The sequence below is a fragment of the Puntigrus tetrazona genome, chromosome 19, assembly GCF_018831695.1.
Source record: "Puntigrus tetrazona isolate hp1 chromosome 19, ASM1883169v1, whole genome shotgun sequence".
Lineage (NCBI taxonomy): Eukaryota > Metazoa > Chordata > Actinopteri > Cypriniformes > Cyprinidae > Puntigrus > Puntigrus tetrazona.
In genome coordinates this window covers 6,580,521-6,600,467 of record NC_056717.1, presented here as the reverse complement: position 1 = coordinate 6,600,467, position 19,947 = coordinate 6,580,521, and the positions used below count along the sequence as shown (strand labels likewise).

The following is a 19,947-nucleotide window of genomic DNA, read 5'->3' as shown; positions in this document are numbered from 1 at the left end:
ATGGAAAGTAATGCATTTTGCTACTTTTGTGAATTTTTTTGCCACCCAGTTTGGGCTTGCTTGTTTGTTTTTAATAATATGTTTTTGGCAACCTTTCTACAGTAATGCGCAATATAGCGAAATTTCCACAACACAACGCATAGGACAAATTTTGTTGCATTGTCCTAATTTTGTTGTGTTGTAACTTTTTTCTGAAGTGTTGCGCTAATTTTGTTGCTTTGCATCTTGTTTTCTGCTAGTGCTAATTTTATTGTGTTGTGGCTTATTTTTGGTATGTTGTGCTAATTTTGTTTTGTAACGACTTGTTTTTGGTGTGTTGCGGAGATTTTGTTGTGTCAGTGAAAAATTGGAAAACAATCTGACTTGCTTTACTTGTTGTAAGTTGTAAATGTAAAAATAATGTGTTACTTTACTAGTTACTTGAAAAACACTTATTTGCACTGCCAAGGTCCAGAAAAGTATGAAATACATAATTATCACAGTCCATCTACCATCAGTGGTTCAATCTGAATGCTACAAAGCAATGAGAATACTTTTTATATGCAAAGAAAATAAAAATAACTGCTTTATTTAAAACTGTTTCTCCCCTCGTCACTGTAGCACCGTTTTGGACATTATCTGCTGAACCCTAACTGTGTACACTCTTCTGCGTCAGCCACGACACAAAGATGTGCTGTTTTCATTCAAATCAAAGTGTAAATACACATCGAAAACGTATCCTTGTGTTGCGGCTGAAACAGAACAGCGCGTGCAGTTTATGTGTAAGTGATTAATGACAATATATTAATTTTGGGGTGGAGTAAACCTTAAAGTCAGTACAATAACAAAGTGTTAAGTATGAAAAAGACGGTCTACTAATACTCCACTGATTGGTAGTTCACATGTAATTGAAATGTTGTTAATTGTACATCTTGATAACATGAATAGCTTACTGTTTGTCAGAATCAGATCCATCCACGATATTCTGAACTTTGCACAGAGTCAATGTCTGAACTTTTAAGAAATGAAGAAATTATGCTTCTTACTCTCTAGCTATATTGGTCCCGTGACCCTGGAAGTGAGGTGTGTGTAGGGGGGTGAGAGCATAGTAGACCAGCAGTTAAGAGCTGTGCAGATAAATACCATGCGCTCAAGAGGCACACTAGGCTCTAGATGCTGTGGTCTTTAGCATCCTTGTTAGCCATTTCTCATGTCGGTCGATGCTGGTTTGAATTCCTCTCAGAGCAGTGCAAGTTAAATCAGTTACACTTAGATTAAGGAAGAGACCCAAACCATAACCTACTGAAAAAGCATCTTAATCCAGTCAAAACCCATTTGTATTTAGTGTGTTAGCTGGTTTCAGAGAAGCTGTGGACACTATTTAGCTATATTATTCACCCACCAACACCTGCCAGGCCAGGCTGGGACCTGCAAACAACAGCAAATCAGCTTAGTTTTTTTTTTAGCAAGTTATCTAGAAACCAGAATATCACAGACCTAAAGGCCCAGGTGTACTTCATTTCCTGCATTCCGCTCTGTCTTGCACACAGCTGAGCACACAAGCCTTTTCGATGCATACTCCATTGACCGAGAGAGCGTGGATACACCGGTGCGCACTAGTGGACCTTTGTTTTAAAGTGGTCGAATCACTCGCACATTCACTACAATTGGCACGAGTCCGGACACAAAAATCAGGCTGTACACAGATGTGTGCATGGACATCAATAGAATGTGCTGAAGGCGAACATTACGTCCCACAGACTGGAACACAAACAAGGGAAGTGTACTTTAGGGCGGACTCTTTTAACTCGGATCAGGAAATGGTTCCACCTACAAACCACCCAAAATGTCCTAGATACCACCTAGAACCCTCTAGTAATCGCATGGTAATGTGCTAAAAAACACTCTAAAAAAACTACACCCAAGCATGATGATAGCCAGTTTTACAGTGGAAAACACTGCTTACATATACTTCAGATAATGTAAAAATATTAGTGCTGTCAAAGTTAGCACGTTATAACACATGTAATTGATATTTTCAGCTTAATGGTGTTAAAAATAATGCAGGGGCGGAGCTAGGGTTGGCCACCCCTACTCACAAATGCTGCTTTTATCAAGAATTGATAATTTTAGACAAGAATTGCGTTTATTTTGAAGCAGAACGTCTTTATGACCACATCAAACCGAAGAATTGTCAGACTTCACTAAGCGCTAGTCAAACGAGCAAGAGCAAAACAATACATTTTTCTTGTCTAGAAAATCCTTCTTGATTTAAGAATTTTTGGCTGTGAACAAGACAGAAATCTTGTCTTGAAAAGCCCTTTTTGCAGTGAAGAAACGACAAGCTTGCATGTCGTAGTCATGTTGTCAGTTAGGTCATGAAGTTACCGAAAGGCGATTAAAGCGGCCCTGCGTGCGTGTAAGTATTTGCCATATATGAGTCACAGTTGAGAACAAAATTGTCCTGGAGAACATGAGCATGGTCTCCCTCAATCTAACACACCCGATTCAACTCTTCAGCTCATTAGTAGAGACTTTAAGACCCGAAACGCATCAAAAAAAAAAGGTTCATGTCAGACTGCTGTTACATTCAGCAGTATAAAACTCTTATAGTAACTCTTGTATTATAAATCTTAAAGAATATCAGCCAAACAACCAAAGCTGCTTTGGTGCCTATTAATCAAAGAATAAAAGGAAAATAAAATCAATAACTTTTGTAGCTTTAAGGATTAATCTATATTTAATTGAGAATTTAGTGTTTGATAACTTTACTTAATTTCCTACTTGCTGAAGGACACAGGTGAGTATGATATTTGTTATATGCGAAGACGTTTTTTTATTTACGTTATTTATTTATTAATTTTTTTTAAGTTGTATTGATATCTCTCTATTACTCTGGAATGCTGAATGGCTATAGACAATGGTTAAGTGATGTTAAGTTTCATTTAACGTGATGGCACTAAAAAATATATTTTAATCTGATCGTACTGAACAATTAGAGTCAGAATGAATGCTGCCACACAAAAAAATGAGAGAAAATGGTGTAGAGGTTCAGCTTATGAGGACAATGTTGTACCTTTAATAATAATAATAGGGCTTTAAATGAATAGTTCACCTTTTACGCACCCTAAAGTTGATCTAAACCTGTATGTTTTTCTTTCTTCTGCAAAACATAAAAGAAGATATTTCAAAGAATGTTAAAACATTTGACGGTAGCCATTGATTTTTATGGTGTTTTTCCTTAGTATGGAAGTCAGTGGCTATGGGTGAACTCTCCCTTTTAAGTATGACTATTACTACTCTAAGATACTACTATGCACTTTTAAAAGGTACAAAGTTGTCCTTTTAACGGTACTGACCCAGTGATAAGCTCTTGCATGCACAAAAGGTACAATTTTGGCAATTATTTCTGACAGCAAAAGCCCTGCCCTTTTTAGGTCCCACATTTCATGCTAATTTAAATGCTTACTCTATTTCTGTGGTGGTTAATATTAGCCGCACAGGTGCTAACCGCTAATCCTCACATTCACGCTAGATGAGGCGCTGATGAGACACTGCGGCGAAGCCGTCGAGTTCACTCATCACCTCTGCAGTCAGATGGCTGAGAGGGTTCGTTTACAGAGGCGTGGGGGAGACAGTGTGTCACCGGGGGTTAAAACATCAAGAAAGTCTGACAGCAGTCAAAGAGCAAACGGAAGGAGGGTACATGAATGGTTGCCTGGCAACAGAATTAGGCAGTTTTCAGCTTTGGTTTCCAGTCAGAAAGAGACGTGCTTTGCTTTCAGTGTCTGTATAGAGATTGTCACCTGTCATTTTCAGAGAGAATGTGCGTGAACGTTCAAAGTAGGGGGACGTTTCCACCCCTGTTTTTCACAATGGCCGATACCTAAAACCCGATCTTGAAAATGTAGACATATATAAGGTGGTGTAAATAAAAGCGTGTAGGGTTACAGCTGCGATTTTAGTGCACTGTATTGCAATCAGGCTGCGTGTAATGTGTGTATGGTGTGAGAAAGCGTTTGAGTGAAAGATTTGTTGTTTTCACGAGACAAGCCAGTTAGAAAGATGGAAGGGAAAAAGATTGAGAGTAATTGCTCTGTAGAGAGATAAAAGAAGACTGAATAGGGGAGGAAAGAGAAAGACAGCACTGATTTTGGAAGGACGCAATAAAAGAAACAATGCTGGCCTGGAAAAAAAAAGCAAGCCAGAGAGAACATGTTAGAAAGAGGAGGAGAGAGATGAGAAAGAGCTTGCTATCAAGCGGTCAGTTTTATGCCTCAGGTGGAGCCCTGTCTTCAGATTGTGTGTGTGTGTGTGTGTGTGTGTGTGTGTGCGTGCGTGCATTCACCCTGCACTGCAAGCGCTTTTCATTAGCTTCATTTTCACATAACAAAGCAGCCACAATCTTCTCTTCACTATAGCTAGCATCAGAGCACCTCTCTGTCAACCACTGTCTGAAACCTAGCAAGCTGTCTAGCTGGGCATCATAGGTGCACTACAGGCATGACAGTTGTTTCAAAACGCAGGCAGCGATATTCTGCCTCATTTTGGGCAAATTCTAAAACAGAATCTCATGTATCTTTCCCCCGAAAAATCAATTTTAGAATGCACTGCAACAACCTGCAAGAAAATCTAAGATGGTGGATGAAGCAAGAAAAAAAATCCTTGTTAATAAAAGTAAATGGTAACACTTTAGAATAGGTACCACTTGTTACCTATTAACTATGACTATTTCCTCAATAAATTCTTAATTTCCTGCTTATTAATAGTTAATAAGGTAGTTGTTAAGTTATTTGGTGGGATTAGGGAGGTAGAATGCTATAAGGTTATGTAGAATAGGGCATTATCATGTGCTTAATTAGCTAATAAATACAATAAATGGCTAATATTCTAGTAATATGCATGCTGACTAATAGGTGTAACAGTAAAATAAAGTATTACCAAGTCAATAAAATCAAAAGTGTTTACCTAATTTTTTGTGCTTCTCATTTTTTGGGTATCATGTTATTAGCTTGGCATCATGCTAAAGTCTCTTGTGCGCTTGATGTGAGCAATTGTTTATGGGTTGTGTGTCGCACAGGTTCATGTACAGTGTTCTAAATCATCTTGCCTTAGGGCCCATTCACACAGGACACATCCCTAGCATTAAAAACAACTAGACAGAGCGTGACAGAATTGAACAGAAGGCATATTTATAGTGGCATTAGCACCCATACACCTTTGCTAATGGGTAGCCTGCTTGACATTGAATATTTTGGGGAATTTCTTGTTCTGGCGTTTTGCTAATTATTATGCATGCCGTTTTAATGAGCTGATTTAATTTGATAGACTACATCAAATATTTGTGTTTTTTTATTTTTTTTATCACATGTTCCTTTATGACACTGCAGGACCATTTAAAACTGAAAATAAAAACATTAAGGTAAAAAGTGTTTCTTAAACTTACATTTTTAATGCACTTTTGTGTACACTTTAACATAAAATACTGATTTCGTTAAAAAAATGTCACGGACATGTATCGACTACCCATATATGCATCTATATGCATGTTAATAAGCAGTACTTAGGTTCATCTGATTGGCCCACTGTTTTAAAACTGACATTGATTTACAGTGCTGCTTGACATAAACTACTTTCAACTTAACATAGCATCTTAAAAATGACATGCTCATGGTTTGAGACGTGCTGTAACGTACAAAAATGCTTGCCTATTCCAGATTAACCACAGACCAACAATTAGTGCAGACAAAACGCAAGAACGTGTCCTGTGTACGCAGCCCTTCAGAAAACAGCTGCCAGTGTAAGCAGTAGACAGCAAAGCAGCACGCTAGCTTTTTTCTGTCAACTCCATATGTTCAGTGCATTCATGAAAATCTTTCCTTGTGCTGCCTGAACCCGCTAAAGTTAATCCTAACCTGCCTTTCATGCAAAGACCGTCTTTACAGGGCTCTGCGCTCCCACAACGGAAAGCCTCGTCTGCTTTTATAGTGTGGGATGAAATGTGTTATGGCTCATATACTCGTTCATACTCCTTTGAGAACAGTTAGAAGCCGTGAATAATCTCTAGAAATTGCTTCCATTGTGATTACAGCGCAGGAAGTGTAAAGCGTTATGGTGGAGTTGAGTCTTCCTGCTTTGCTACCTGTATTTCAAATTAGCATATCATTTGGGTGAAATTAATTTATGTAGATTAGTCCTGGTTGATTGTTGGCTGTCTAATCAGATTGTGTGCGAGTGAATGTGAACGTGTGTGTGTGCTCGCTGGCTCCAGTTCCTCGTACGAAGCCGGTGGTTTACGTGCTGTACGTCCCAGATTTGTCTCTCTATGGTTTTTCAGCTCTTTGAAGCACATTTCTCCTTCGCTTCTCTGCAATTCCACACTCATTATAGGGGCTTATGAACATGCCCTGCTATTACATCTTGTTTTCAATGTTCACTTCAGTGTTGTCAACAGGGTTCAAAATTAACACTCGCCAAACTCTAACTGCATGAAAAAAATTCAGCTTTAATGAGTTACTCACCAGCTGTTATATACGTTAATATAAATGAAGATTTTCTTAATTCACCCACATTTCAGACACGGTATGTTTAGATATTTTGTCTTTTTTGTTGAATGAAAATCAGAATCAACAGTCATGAATATCTGAGCACAGCAGTGGGGTTTTTTGTTCTTGAATGAATCAGAGTGATTTGTATTGAATCAGTGAATCATTGACTCACTTACAAAGGCAGCAGCTTAGTTCTTGAATGAGTTTGTGTTTTTGAACAAATCAATTAAGTGAATGATTCACTAACTCACTCTTAAAGTCCAGCACTTGTTTCATTCAAGAAAAAGGTAAATGAGTCACTTGAATCAATTATATAATAACTTAGTCATAAGTTTTGTTCCTGAATGAATCAATGTTTTTAAATGGATTTAGTGAAAGACTCATTGACTCACGGAGAAAGTAACTGTGTCCCAAATGATGCACTACACACTAAATGTACTTGTGCACTATGTATTCAACCATGCAGTGTATGGCATTTATATTTTGTCTGTATGAGATCCTTTGCAATGTAATCCACTTAAGTCTCATTTAAGCTAAACACTTAAAACCGGAGTGTACACTACGATCTTTGTGTTCATGGCATTTGGTTTGGATCTGGACATCAGGTTAAAGATTATAATTTTTGAAGTATTATATCACATTCTCAGTATATTTTAGTGTCATTTGTTGTTTTCTTGTAGCATCTGATAGATTGTTTGGACCCAGAAGCATGTATTTAAAGTATGCTTTTTGGTTTTTGAATCTTCAGTGTGAATGCACTTCTCCAGGGGTGTCAAACTCAGTTCCTGGAGGGCTGGAGCTCTGCAGAGCTTAGATGCAACCCTAATTAAACACACCTGATCCAGCTCATTCAGACTTATTTAAAAATGACATGGTTTGTGTGTAGGAGCAGGGTTGAAACAAAACTCTTCAGGGCTGCAGCTTTCCAAGAACTGATTTTGACACCCCTGCACTACTCACACTATTTATATTACAAAACGTCATAGAATAGTGCATGAGTGTGTGATTTGGGATGCACCTAGTCACTTTTTAAATCCAGAATAAATCAGTGTTGTTAAATGAGTCAGCTGAGCTAGTGAAGTCATAGTCACTTGCTTGTGCCGGAATGAATTTGTGTTGTTGAACGAGCCATTTGTGCCAATCATTCAATAGTAGCTTTATTTCATTCCTGAATAAAATTTTCTTTAACAAATTAAGCAAACGATACATTGACTCATCTATTTCATTCCTGATTGAATCAGTTTGTTGAGTTAATCATTCAGTAAAAGACATTTGCTTCTTTTATTCCTGATTGAATCAGTTTGTTGAGTTAATCATTCAGTAAAAGACATTTGCTTCTTTCATTCCTGAATGAATCAGTATTGTTAAATGTATTTTTTCCCAGTGATTTAATGCATTGTTCCTGAATGACTCTGTTAATGAATCAGTTGAGTCAATCATTCAATAACTAATTAATAAAGACATTCACTTAATTAATTCCAGAAGAAGTATGTTAAATGAATTAAGTCAAAAAACTTTTTATATTCAGAAAGAATCTGCACCACCAATGTACAGTGTAGTTAAACTCTGGATTCCTTACAGGTTCTTCTATGGCTTCGTAATGCATATGTTTTGCAATATATATGCTGCTACAATTAAAATGGGACCCTTGTCATCAAAAACAACACCGATATATACACAATACCCATTGAGTGAAACAACAGCTATCATTCATCTTGTCCTCCCCCATCTACACCGACCGTGGTGCTTGTTGGCACGTCTGAGTCAGAAAGCAGCTAGGCGGAAAGGGAATATTGATGGGGAAGGCTGGGCAGTGCTCGCACCTTGATGCAGATATTAAGCAGATCTGTAGGCTGAGTAAGGGAAGGCACCCTGCTGCGAGTGACTCATTTGCTCGGTCGTGGTAGACTAACTGTGAATCTCGAAGAGGAGATCAGCTGTTCAGAGATTTCAAAAGGGCCGTCTGTCCGCAAGTGCCGTTTCTGATCTGTTCCTCGCCGCCCTTCTGCTTCCCTCCTCGCCCCATGCCTTCTTTTCTCAACCTCCACCGCTTTCCTTTCTCCTGCTGGATTTCTTCCTTCAGGAAGCGCTCTCATAGTCATCTCACACCCTTAAACAATCACTCTCCACCCTCTGTTTTCACACTCACTCATTCCTCTTCTGATAATGCCTCTCTGTTTCTGTCGATCTGCAGGTGGAAGAATGGCCCTCTTGTTGATTGTGTCGCTTCTCCTCGGGTCTTTTTCCCTCGCCGTGGCCTCACGCAATACGACCGCAGGTAACGGAGAGAGCCGAAGCCTGTGTGTGAGAGCTTTGGTGTATGTGTGTGCATTAATAATGTAACTTTTTCATCAATGCTTGTTTCTTGTGCTTTTATAGTTTTCATTTGTAACTTGTTACAAAAGTTGTCCAAATGTAGTTCTTGGCAATGCATATTGTTATCAAAAATTATTTTGTTGTGATATATTAGGAAATGTATAAAATATCTTCATGAAACAGGACAAAAGATAATTAGTCATTCTGACCCATACAATGTATTGTTTTCTATTGCTACAGATATACTCATGCTACTTACTGCACCCCAAAATGAAGTTGTCCTTAATCACTTACCCCCATGCCATTCCCATGGCAATAGTATAAAAAAGCCCAATCCCATGGGAAAACCACATACTTGATAAAACTTTTTGCATTACACTGACCAATATGCTTTTATATAGTATACTGACACCTAGTGGTGTGGATGCATTACTAAAAGCATGTGTTTTTGGTATAGTTACTATTGCCATTTTCAGTCTAATAATATTTATACATTTATATATTTAGTTGGTCGTGTGTTTTAAAAATGACTTCCAAACAGTTACCCACTTCATGTAAAATAAATCAGCTTTTATTACACTATACTAATATGAAGTCATATCACTGTTATTTTATAAACTATATTATTTATATATATCATAGTTATCATGTAAAAAAAAATCAGTTTCAATTACTTTGTTATGTGCTTTTGTCGTTTTAATTATTTATTTATTTTTTTTATATTTCTATCCATCTTTTAACTAATAAGCCATACCTCATCGTATATTATGGAGACACTTTCAGTTTGAGAAAGTTTCCATTTAAGAAGACTGCAATAAATAATTTAAATCATAAAGCCGCACTATAAGTCATCCTTATCTGTCGCTTTGACTGAACGAGCTGTACATTTTCCTTCATGTTCCATTTTTCAGACGGCAGGAAAATAATGTAATGCTTGGTATTTTAATGTGACATGATATAACAAGAACGTCTACGGCAAGAGCTCTTTTCACTCGGCTGCGTTCTTTTCCTCCTGATTATTTTTTCTTTTGCAATTCCGCTGTAAGAGCATGAAAAAAACACAACATATACCGCGCATTTGTGGTCTGCTTTCCTGATTTAATTAACGATATAAACCATAAATAATTAATTGGAATACACTAAGAATATCTCATTTTTCTCTCAAAATCCTTGCGTCTCTTTCTAGGTTTGTTTTCAAATGTAATTGTTTATAGTCTAATGGATGTCACTCCCATATTTCAAAATTCTTTTTTTTTTTCTTTTTTAGTTTTACTTCAACTAAGTTTATAGTTTGAGTTTTAGGTTCAAACTGAAACTCACGAGATTTTTTCTAAAGAACCAGCAGGTTATATGTTTGAAAATAGACTACTATATGCTTGTTGTCCAATGCAGCGTTTTGTGTGGCAAGCAGTTTTTCTCTCATTCACATTAACACACTGCAAACTCAGCCAAAACATAATTTCTCTATTGATTTACAATAGATTTAGTATGACTTATCTCATATTATACATTACAGTGTTTTCAGTATTTATACAAAATAAAAACAGTTCTGTATAAGTGTTATGATAGCGTACTATAAAATAGAGTAAATTACAATTAGCTTTTTTATGCTTTTGTTTTATCTTTATTTAGCTTCAATTTATTTATTAGTTTCTTTTTCAATTTAACGTATTTCAGTAAAAGGGGACTAATATTTTACATTTACTTTTATTTCAGCTTTATTTGAGTTGACATTTTCATAGTGTTTGTTAATTGATAACACTGTTTCTGGAAAAGATGTTCTTAGTGTCCGACTTCAATTATGTGTCCTTTTCTACGTGCATCTCTTTGTTTTTTATTTGTTTGTGTTCGCTTGGCAGTGTGTTGATATTCTGGGTGTGTAAAAAGGTCTTGTTCACTGGTCACATCAGTCAGCATCTAGAATTGAATTTTTTCTCACGTCTCCTCCATCCAGCTCTAATTGCATCCTTCCTATCTCATATATTACAAGCTTAGCTAGTCTGTTTTGCTCGAGCTGAACGACTAATGAAACACAATATCAACACTATTAGATGTCTGACAGCTATAATAAGTACATAAATCCCCACGTATATAATCCTCCCATGCATAATCGTCCTGTTCTATGGCCTGTTGAACAGCAATAAGAGCCTGTGGAATATCCCTTGTCACAGTGCATCTCATTATAAGTCAGGCACATCAAGTTTAGATAACTCCGACAAGAAACGTGGAAGTCAACCGTTTAACCTGATTGGTGTTAATTATTTCTGATGGCATTAAGTCTTTAAAAATACACATTTTATGCATTAAATCACTACTTTTGATGATTTGATGTGTTTTGATTTGTTTTGGAGGAAATTGAGTGGTATAATGCAGTTGTCTGCAGTAACCAAACTCACTATGGTGTAATTACACAAATAAGTATGCAGTATTAATTACATGGACCTCCTATAGGTTCAGGGTTAGTTGCTTTGAATTGTGCATAATTTCATGACTTTACTACATATAGTAAGTACTTGTTTACATCTATGCATTTAGCAGACTCTGTTATCCAAAGTGACTTACACTGCATTCAAGTTACAGTTTTATCAGCTCTTGCTTTTCATCATCATGGTGTTGTTAGCGTCATGCTCTACTATTTGGGTTACAGGAAAGCATCTAGAATTGCTTATTTTTAGAATTGCTTATGTAGTGTTAAGACCCATTCACACTAAGCACGATATCGATAAGGATTCAATATATATATATATATATATATATATATATATATATATATATATATATATATATATATATATATATATATACATACATACACGGGTGCTGGTCATATAATTAGAATACCATCAAAAAGTGGATTTATTTCACTAGTTCCATTAAAAAATGAAACTTGTGTATTATATTCACTCATTACACACAGACATATATTTCACGGCATGCATGCATGCAAGACTTGGGTTTCAGCTTTTCGCATTTCTTGTGTCAAGAAAAAAAAAAAAATCAAGTAATTTGGTACAAAAACCCTTCGATCTGCTTCAGAGGACATGTGTTAACCCCCCCAGAGGATTTTAGGTTAGTTTTGCGTTGCAGTACTTGCGGAAATATCCAATTTATGGCCACTATCCACCAGCATTACCAAGCTTGGAAGAGCCAGGATACATTTATAAAGAAACTCCAACTGGGTTCGTCTGAAAGATGAAAGTCATACACACCTAGGATGGCTTGGGGGTCAGTACATTATGGGGTAATTTTCACTTTTGGGTGCTATTCCTTTAAGAATAATAACCTTGCTCTAAGAGAAGTTACACCTGACAATTAATCCCCTTTAATTCATACATCTACAAAAACCCAATCCTGAAAACGGCAGTTGTTATAGGTAGTTGACCACCCTGACCTGTTCCGCATACAGAAGTGGATGAAGCGTTCGCTCGAGGAGTGACAGCCATATTTAGCACCGATGTGTACGCGGTCTTCTTGAATACAGTGTGCAGTCACACAAAATGCCAGAATGCATGCAGTGTAGGCTTGGCATTTCAAACGGCTCTCCGGTCTGCAAACAGCGAGCCAATGGCGGCAATGCCGCTCGTGTTTTTGTCCCTAAAAATACCCTCACGCACAAAATGACTGTAACACACACACACGCACGCGTGAGCATGTGATCGTGCTGGTCTGCTGTGCCCCTGGGCCCTGGGTTTGGCGATGACTGTAATTAGCTGCTGACACCGAAGGTGAACCGGGCTGTAATGACAGGCTACAGCTACACCGCTCTTTCATTCTGACAGCAAATCCCCGGCAGAGCCGTGCGCCCAGGGGACACTCAGACATTTACACAGATTAGAGGCATGAATGACTCAAATATAACGGAAAATTAGCTCTCCTTCAGTTTGCTAGTACAATATAGGGCCGCATTTGTAGCTTGTGATTACAATGTGCTTTGTTAGTGAAGCCAGTGTGCATGATTTTTTTTGTGTGTGTGTTGTGAAATGGAGGATATTATATATAAAGCCACCCAGTTTCACTATACTAGCAGGAATGGCGAGTTGTAGATATGATTAAAAGACTCAAACCACAAGAGCTTGCATCATGGCTGTCGTCGTCGCTGAGAAAGGACGGTGCGCCATCTAACGGACAGAATGAGTGCTGCAGCTTGTCATAAATGGCAGCGTTTCATGCACGTAATAGCATAACGTGATACAAATTGATTTTCTTCATATCTTTTTTTTTTTTTTTTTTTTTTTTTCAGGTTGTGCAATCATTCGCCCACCGAGAGATGGAGGAATCAGATACAGGGGTCTGACACAGGAACAGGTGTGAAGATTACATTTTTTTTGCAACTTGTATTAAACATGTACTGTATATCTGTCTGGGTTTAGATGAACTGCACTGCTTTTGAAAAAATATATTTTTTAATGTTTATAAAATAAGTTTCTGAAGCTCACCAAGGCTGTCCTTCCATTAAAATACCATTATAGACCATTAGCTTTTTCCAGTAAAACTCTACAAAAACTTTTTGTAGAGTGTTTTGGGCATTTTTTCCAGTAGGATTTAAAGTCCCACCAATAGAATCCATCTCATACCAGTAAACACCATTATAGTTGTTATTAAAACCAATACAATTCAAATTATAAATGTTAAATCCATAATTTTTTTAATTGTGTTTTGGGCATGGCTCTGTTGTTTTTTCAGCAGGGTGCATTTATTTGAATTGAAATTTTGTAAAAATAGTAATATTGTGAAATATTATAATAATTTTGCAGCACCTTATTTTAGTCCGGTAACTCATAAGTAATAACCTCTGTAACTAAGTAATAACTTGCTACTAACTCTTCTCCATGTACAGTAGTTAACGGGTATTACCGGTACCTTTTGTAAGCAGGCACACTGTAAGTACATATTAGTACATATTAGTGCACATACTGTAAAATAAAGTGGTTTTCTTTTTGAAAATATTTTCAAATGTGATGTGATCGAAGCTGAATATCTAGCATCGTTACTCATGTCTTCAGTGTCACATGATCCTAAAGAAATCAGTCTAATAATAAAATAAACAATTGCGATTATAACAACACAGATTTTAATGGACACTGTTAGATGTATTCAGGATTTTGTAATATTTCTATACAATTATAAATGTCTTTGTCATTTTTGATCAGTTTGATACTGAAATTAGTGTTCAATTTATAGTATTAATAAAGAAATAATCGTACCTATCTTTTTAGATGGCAGAGTATGCGCTAGTTCAAGTTGGTTGTATTTGTGTTCTCCGTGTCTGAATGCAGATCCGCAGCGTTCAGGTGTTGCCGGTGGATTATGAAATCGAGTATATCTGCAGAGGAAACCGAGTGATCGTGGGACCGAAGGTCAGGAAGTGTCTCCCTGACGGCACATGGACCGATCTGAACCAGCGCAGCAAATGCTGTATGTTCTGCCTGCAAATGTGTTTAAAACATGTTTGGGTTTTTTGTGCATTAACTTTACATGACAGCCTGTTCAATCAAGGCAACTTCACAGCTGAAAATAAATCATAGGTTTAGGTCAGTGATGTGATGCCATAAACATTCAGCTGGGAGCATCATATTTTCCAATCGCACAAAAGAAAGAGGAAATATCATGATGACCTGCAAATGTATCGAATGAGGTCTAAATGAACTTGTAAGACCTACAGTATGAAGTATCATTTTTTAATTTTTAGGGATTTTTATATTTTTATTGTTCATTTTAATTTTAATTTAGCTTACGTTTTAGTATTTTTGGTGTGTTTGCTTTGTCCTTTTTTATTGTTTTTAATATTTTTGTCACATTTTTATTCACTTTTAGCTTTCATTTTAATTTCTGCTTTATGTAATTTTAGTATTTTAACTTAAACTTATGTTAGCTTTTTGTTTTTAAGTTAAAGTTTTCATTTAATATTTATATTTAACTTTATCTCAGCCTTTATATTTAACGTTAATTCACAAAAGGCTAAAAATTCATTGTTTATATGCTGACCATGCTTAATGGACATTCAATAGACAAGACGGTGATTACGAGTTATTCTGCATCACCTGAGCTGAGCACACGGCATAGTTTCTAGTTTAATAATATTAACAGTATTTACTTCATTTAGTTAGCTACTGCCGCATCTCTGGCAATTGTACGACAGCTTTTAATACTAATACGGCTCATCAAGTAAGAATTAAGTGCAATGTATCTCGTTAAGATTGGCAATACGTCTGTGCATTTCTACTGGAGGACATGTGCAATAGATCACACAAATATGTCACCAAAGCCTAGAGTCTTCTCATGCTGAGTGAAAAATGCATAAGTGATGGAGGTGTTTTGTCAACGTTTTGGTGCGAACAGTAGGAAAACTGTTTATCACGGATCCAGATAGATACGCAGTCATATTTTAAAATGTCAACAAATATGTCGATTTTTCCGTAGTAAGTCACACAGTGTATGTTTACCTACCATATAAATCATAACTCGTCTTTGACATCTGTTGATTTAAATTACATTACGCTAACATCTCAGAATGAAGTGATTATTGATTATGACGATGGAATGGAATGGAATGGAATAGAATGGAATATCAGCAGAATGCTTAGTGTAGCTATTTTCAAACTAACTCCAGGGGTCCGCAATAAGAGAAACACATATAAGGTAAATCATCAGAAAATAAATAACTAGATAAATGATACAAATTCTAATAAATAGGTAATAATCAAATAAATAAGTACACAATGCGTCTAAAAATAAAACACTATAGTTAATGGAAAATATATCTTCCCCTATTCATATATAGCTGGCTTTTCCCGACTTTAGGATGGGAGTCTCTGATATTAGAATGATCGTAATTGAGTCTCCGTGGCATATAAGAGATTGAGAACCCCTGGGTTAGTGCATAGTGTGCAGTAAACACTGTTGAGTGTCTGCTATTGTGAGGCAATAACTGCAACAGTGTGCAGAATACAGTGATAAGCATTTCATATGCTACACTGCTGTCACATGACCTCATTAAATCAGCATCTATTTCAGATTTTTTCAAAAGTAATCACATTAAATCTGTCGAGAAGGTGGTATGCACAACTCCTGCTGTTACGTAATAATAATATATCACACTAGGAAAGTTAAGCAGCATTGCATTGTGGGAAATTGTATCCCATTAATATATTTTGAAGTATAATTTATTCCTGTGAGACAAAGCTGAGTCTTCATTGTCACATAGTCCCAGAATCATTAAGATGTGCTGCTCAAGAAAAATACGTTCTTGTTAATGTTGAAAAATGTTCTGCTGCTTTTACATTTTTATTGAAAATTGTCCTACATTTTGGTCCTGAGTCATTGTTTAAAAAACAGCATTTAATGAAAATGTTTTGTAGTTATAACTGGCTATTGATTTGATGCATCCTAGCTGAAGATATCAGTCATGCTAAACTTTTGAACATTATTACAGTATATTGATAATACAGAAGAACAAGCAAGGGTAGTAAGCTATTCGGAATAGAGCTGAACCATTTTATTCTTTTGAGGACATCCCCAAAATGGAGGTTTTATCAGATTTAGCTAGCATCTGGATAAATGTTTTATAACGATTTTGTTCCCAAAAGTAAGCTAGGTCGAGTAAACATCATCACACACACACACACACACACACACACACACACACACACACACACACACAAATCAATACCAAAACAGGCATCAGTTCAGACCTTTAGACTGCCTTGTGCTTTTGGTGCGTTTGACATGAATATGAAGTCCTACAGATAGCCGATGAGCATATTGTGCATTACATAATTGGTCTCTCAGGGTGATGCATTTTGTGCTTGCCATCCTTTCACTGCTGACAAAATAAATAACAAACACGTGGTAACACTGCTTGCTTTATAAAGGTAAAGTAAGGTAATATAAGGTACATATTAATTAATCCTCTAAGGGACACTTCTGTTCCAGACTGTCACGTGAAACATAGATCCTAAAAATATATATATATATAAACCACCTTTCAGCATCAAGGCAGCACAACAGTATTGAGCTTTTGATAACTGACACTCTTCTGTGGTGTGTTTTGGTCAGTGCTGCCGTGCGCGCGGGTCTGGACGTCTCTGGAGAACGGCCGTGTGACGGTTCACCCTCCAGGCCCTGCGGTGGAGGGCACCATACTGCACTACAGCTGTCTGGAGGGGTTCATCCTGGTGGGAAGAAACAGCACTCAGTGCACTAAACTGGGCAAGTGGGACTCACCCAAACCTGTCTGCCACTGTGAGTGCTAGTGTATTCATGTACTGTCAAACCTAGGCCAAACTCATATTTCATTCATCCCTAATAATGCTGCTATTCTCCTTCTCCCGTGTTCTGCTTCTGATGTAGATGACAGACATTACACAGGTAAGAATGTGTTTGTATTCTTATGCATGATAAGACCAGTGTTGTAACTACTGAGGAGAGATCACTACTTGGCAATAAACTCAAACTTTCTAAAACTTTCCAAACAGAAAGCTCCCAGGCTACAGCTGCTATTTCCCTGTTACGCCAAATATTTCAGTTTTGCTGCAGAAGCCTTATAAAGCAAAACCTCATTTGTCATAATTTAATGAATTGATGTAACAAAATACATTTGTGACAGTCAGTGATGGGCCATATGCACTCAGATGAAATAACCAGAATGCTTTGTAATTGCACATTTAGAATAATATACTACTCTAATGAATGAATGAATGATTGAATTAGGCACACAAATTACATTAAAGTGCCCCTATTATGGGATTCATATTTTGGGAGTCCCAAATAACAGATTGGCATGCCTGCAAGGTCAAGCTCATTTTCTTATAATATACTATTTATTTAATGATGATTAGTCTATTTCGTTTCGCAGTGTTTGTGATCTTTTAGCTTTTAAATGAGCATTTTCATTCAGACTATCGAAAAAATACCGACAAGCGGGCAGGCAATATGCTAAGGTTTCTTGTTGACGTCAACATGAAACGGCTTGGGTTTCGTTTCAAAGATAACTCGATTCTTTTTGAGACGGTGCACTTTTCGATTAAAAACTTTGCCGAATGTTCTCATTCACTTAGAGCTGTGATGCACATTGCATGAAGGGTCGTTTTCAAAAATAGGGGTTCTTTACTAAATTAATATCCAAAAGTGAACAGTTCTATAAATTCAAAGCATAAATATGGATGCGCAGCTTTACGGGTGGACATACTGTAAATGTTAATGACGGCGGTTGTGTTTCATTGCAGAAATCAGAGTCTGAGTGCAGAGAAAGTATCTGTATCTAAATAATGATCATTGATTCAGAAGATGCATACACTTCCGGACAGATTCCACAGCTGCTTGTGCAGCTACTGTACATCACGCATTCATTCATGAACAACAAGCATAAAATGCCTACAGAAAATTGGCACTGACACTGAAGCCTGACATGCCGTATAATTTCATTTATATGTACATATTTCCTGCTTCTAGCAACCCGTTCAAAGCATCCAATAAAGGGAATCAGTGCCTAATATATATGGTTGCCGTGACAACTTTACGCACCCATCCCCCCACAGACTATTCCCCTCCAATTTTTAAGACAGATATGCTAATGCTTTTTGGCAACTGAGAACCTTTATAATAAAGTGCACTTAATACTGACTCTGTACTGAGTGTACTTTGATCCTTTACTTGCAGGTAACAATAAACAATATTAATGAAATACTTTACAAGGCCACTTAAAGAGCATTATCATGTTGATTATTATTATCATGTAAAGTACGTTATTTTTATGATCATGATTACATTGTGATTTTTTTCACTGTGCTTTAAAGGGGTTGTGAACTGAGGAATATTTCCCATATAGGAGGTCATTGTATTATAGAAATATCTTTTCCGAACTATCAGAGCTAAAATCTTTCTTGTTAGTCTAAAAACAGCACATATTGAGCGACAGATTATATAATGTAGTAGTAAGACCTGCCTCTGCAGAAGAAGATCAACGCCTGCCTCTACATCACTGCCTGTTAAGCCCCGCCCACCCATTCACACTCGTAGTGGGTAAACAACAAGAGCTGCAAATGCTGGTCTATGTGAAAACAAATGATAAACTTTATGTGATGCACTTTATTTTTTAATAGTGTCAGACTGCGTCGATAAAGAATTTGGTCATTTGTGCACTTCATTTTTACCACAGATTTGTTAACAAACAAGGCGCAATTAGATTTTTTTTAGGAAAATTGAAACTATAGACAGAGACAGAAAAAAACCTATTACTCGTAAAATAAGTTTTTTGATGTAATCTTGATAGCATTAAGTGGACTTCAGTGAAAAGGAGAAAAAAAGACAGTTCATCCCTTTAAATGCACTTTTTTTGATGTGCTGACAGACATACTAAAGCACATGCAAAATACTTATAATTTCAATTATAATTTGATTATAATGTAGTGAATTATTCAATGTAACACTGCATTTAAAGTGACTATATATTAAATTGCAACCTCATCAGTGCATTAACTGCAAATATTTCAAAACACACGACATGCAATTTCCAGTGTAATTTATATTAAATTATATGCACATTGTAGTCTACCACAAATGGTTGTCGGTACATTCTGCAGTACACTGATACCATATTTTAAAGACAGTAAATGTACTTATGAAATGACATTTACATTGTGCAAATTAACATAATTAATAATATTAATTATTTACAAAAATTGGACTGTAAATTCCTCTGATCTGAAACTTAAACGAACATAATGTTTTTTTTAAAAACCATTTATTTTTCCAAGCAATGTTTAGTGTTCATCCCTACCTGGCAGTGGCACTGTTGAGTGTAAAGTACTGTGAAGCTCCCAAAATGACAGAGTAACATAAAAAAATCTACTCTCCTGTCAAAAGGGGGCAGCATTTCATTCAGGAGTCAGTAAGTTCCTTTACTAACCTGCAGGGGGCAGCATTAGACAAGTTAAACTCGGTCAAGCGATATTAAAATAATATCAGAGGATGGCAGTATTGAGCTCGCAGAGAGCTGTACATCCTGTAAATGAGGCTGTCTGTCAAACAGCCCTCGCCTATGTGAGCCCCGGTATGCTATGCATATGCATTAGATAAATATGAAAAATTAATTTAATAACACCAC

The 19,947-nt window shown here is 36.6% G+C and overlaps 1 protein-coding gene across 3 annotated transcripts in view; it reads left to right on the top strand.

The window, feature by feature from the left end:
- gabbr1b (gamma-aminobutyric acid (GABA) B receptor, 1b) overlaps positions 1-19,947 on the top strand; it is a 105,189-nt gene that overhangs the window by 24,587 nt on the left and 60,655 nt on the right. For all 3 annotated transcript variants that reach the window (XM_043217550.1, XM_043217549.1, XM_043217551.1), the window contains exons 2-6: positions 8,722-8,805; positions 13,084-13,148; positions 14,120-14,258; positions 16,899-17,084; positions 17,193-17,210. In XM_043217550.1, the coding sequence (XP_043073485.1) occupies positions 8,722-8,805; positions 13,084-13,148; positions 14,120-14,258; positions 16,899-17,084; positions 17,193-17,210 (492 nt within the window). The remainder of the gene's footprint in view (positions 1-8,721; positions 8,806-13,083; positions 13,149-14,119; positions 14,259-16,898; positions 17,085-17,192; positions 17,211-19,947) is intronic.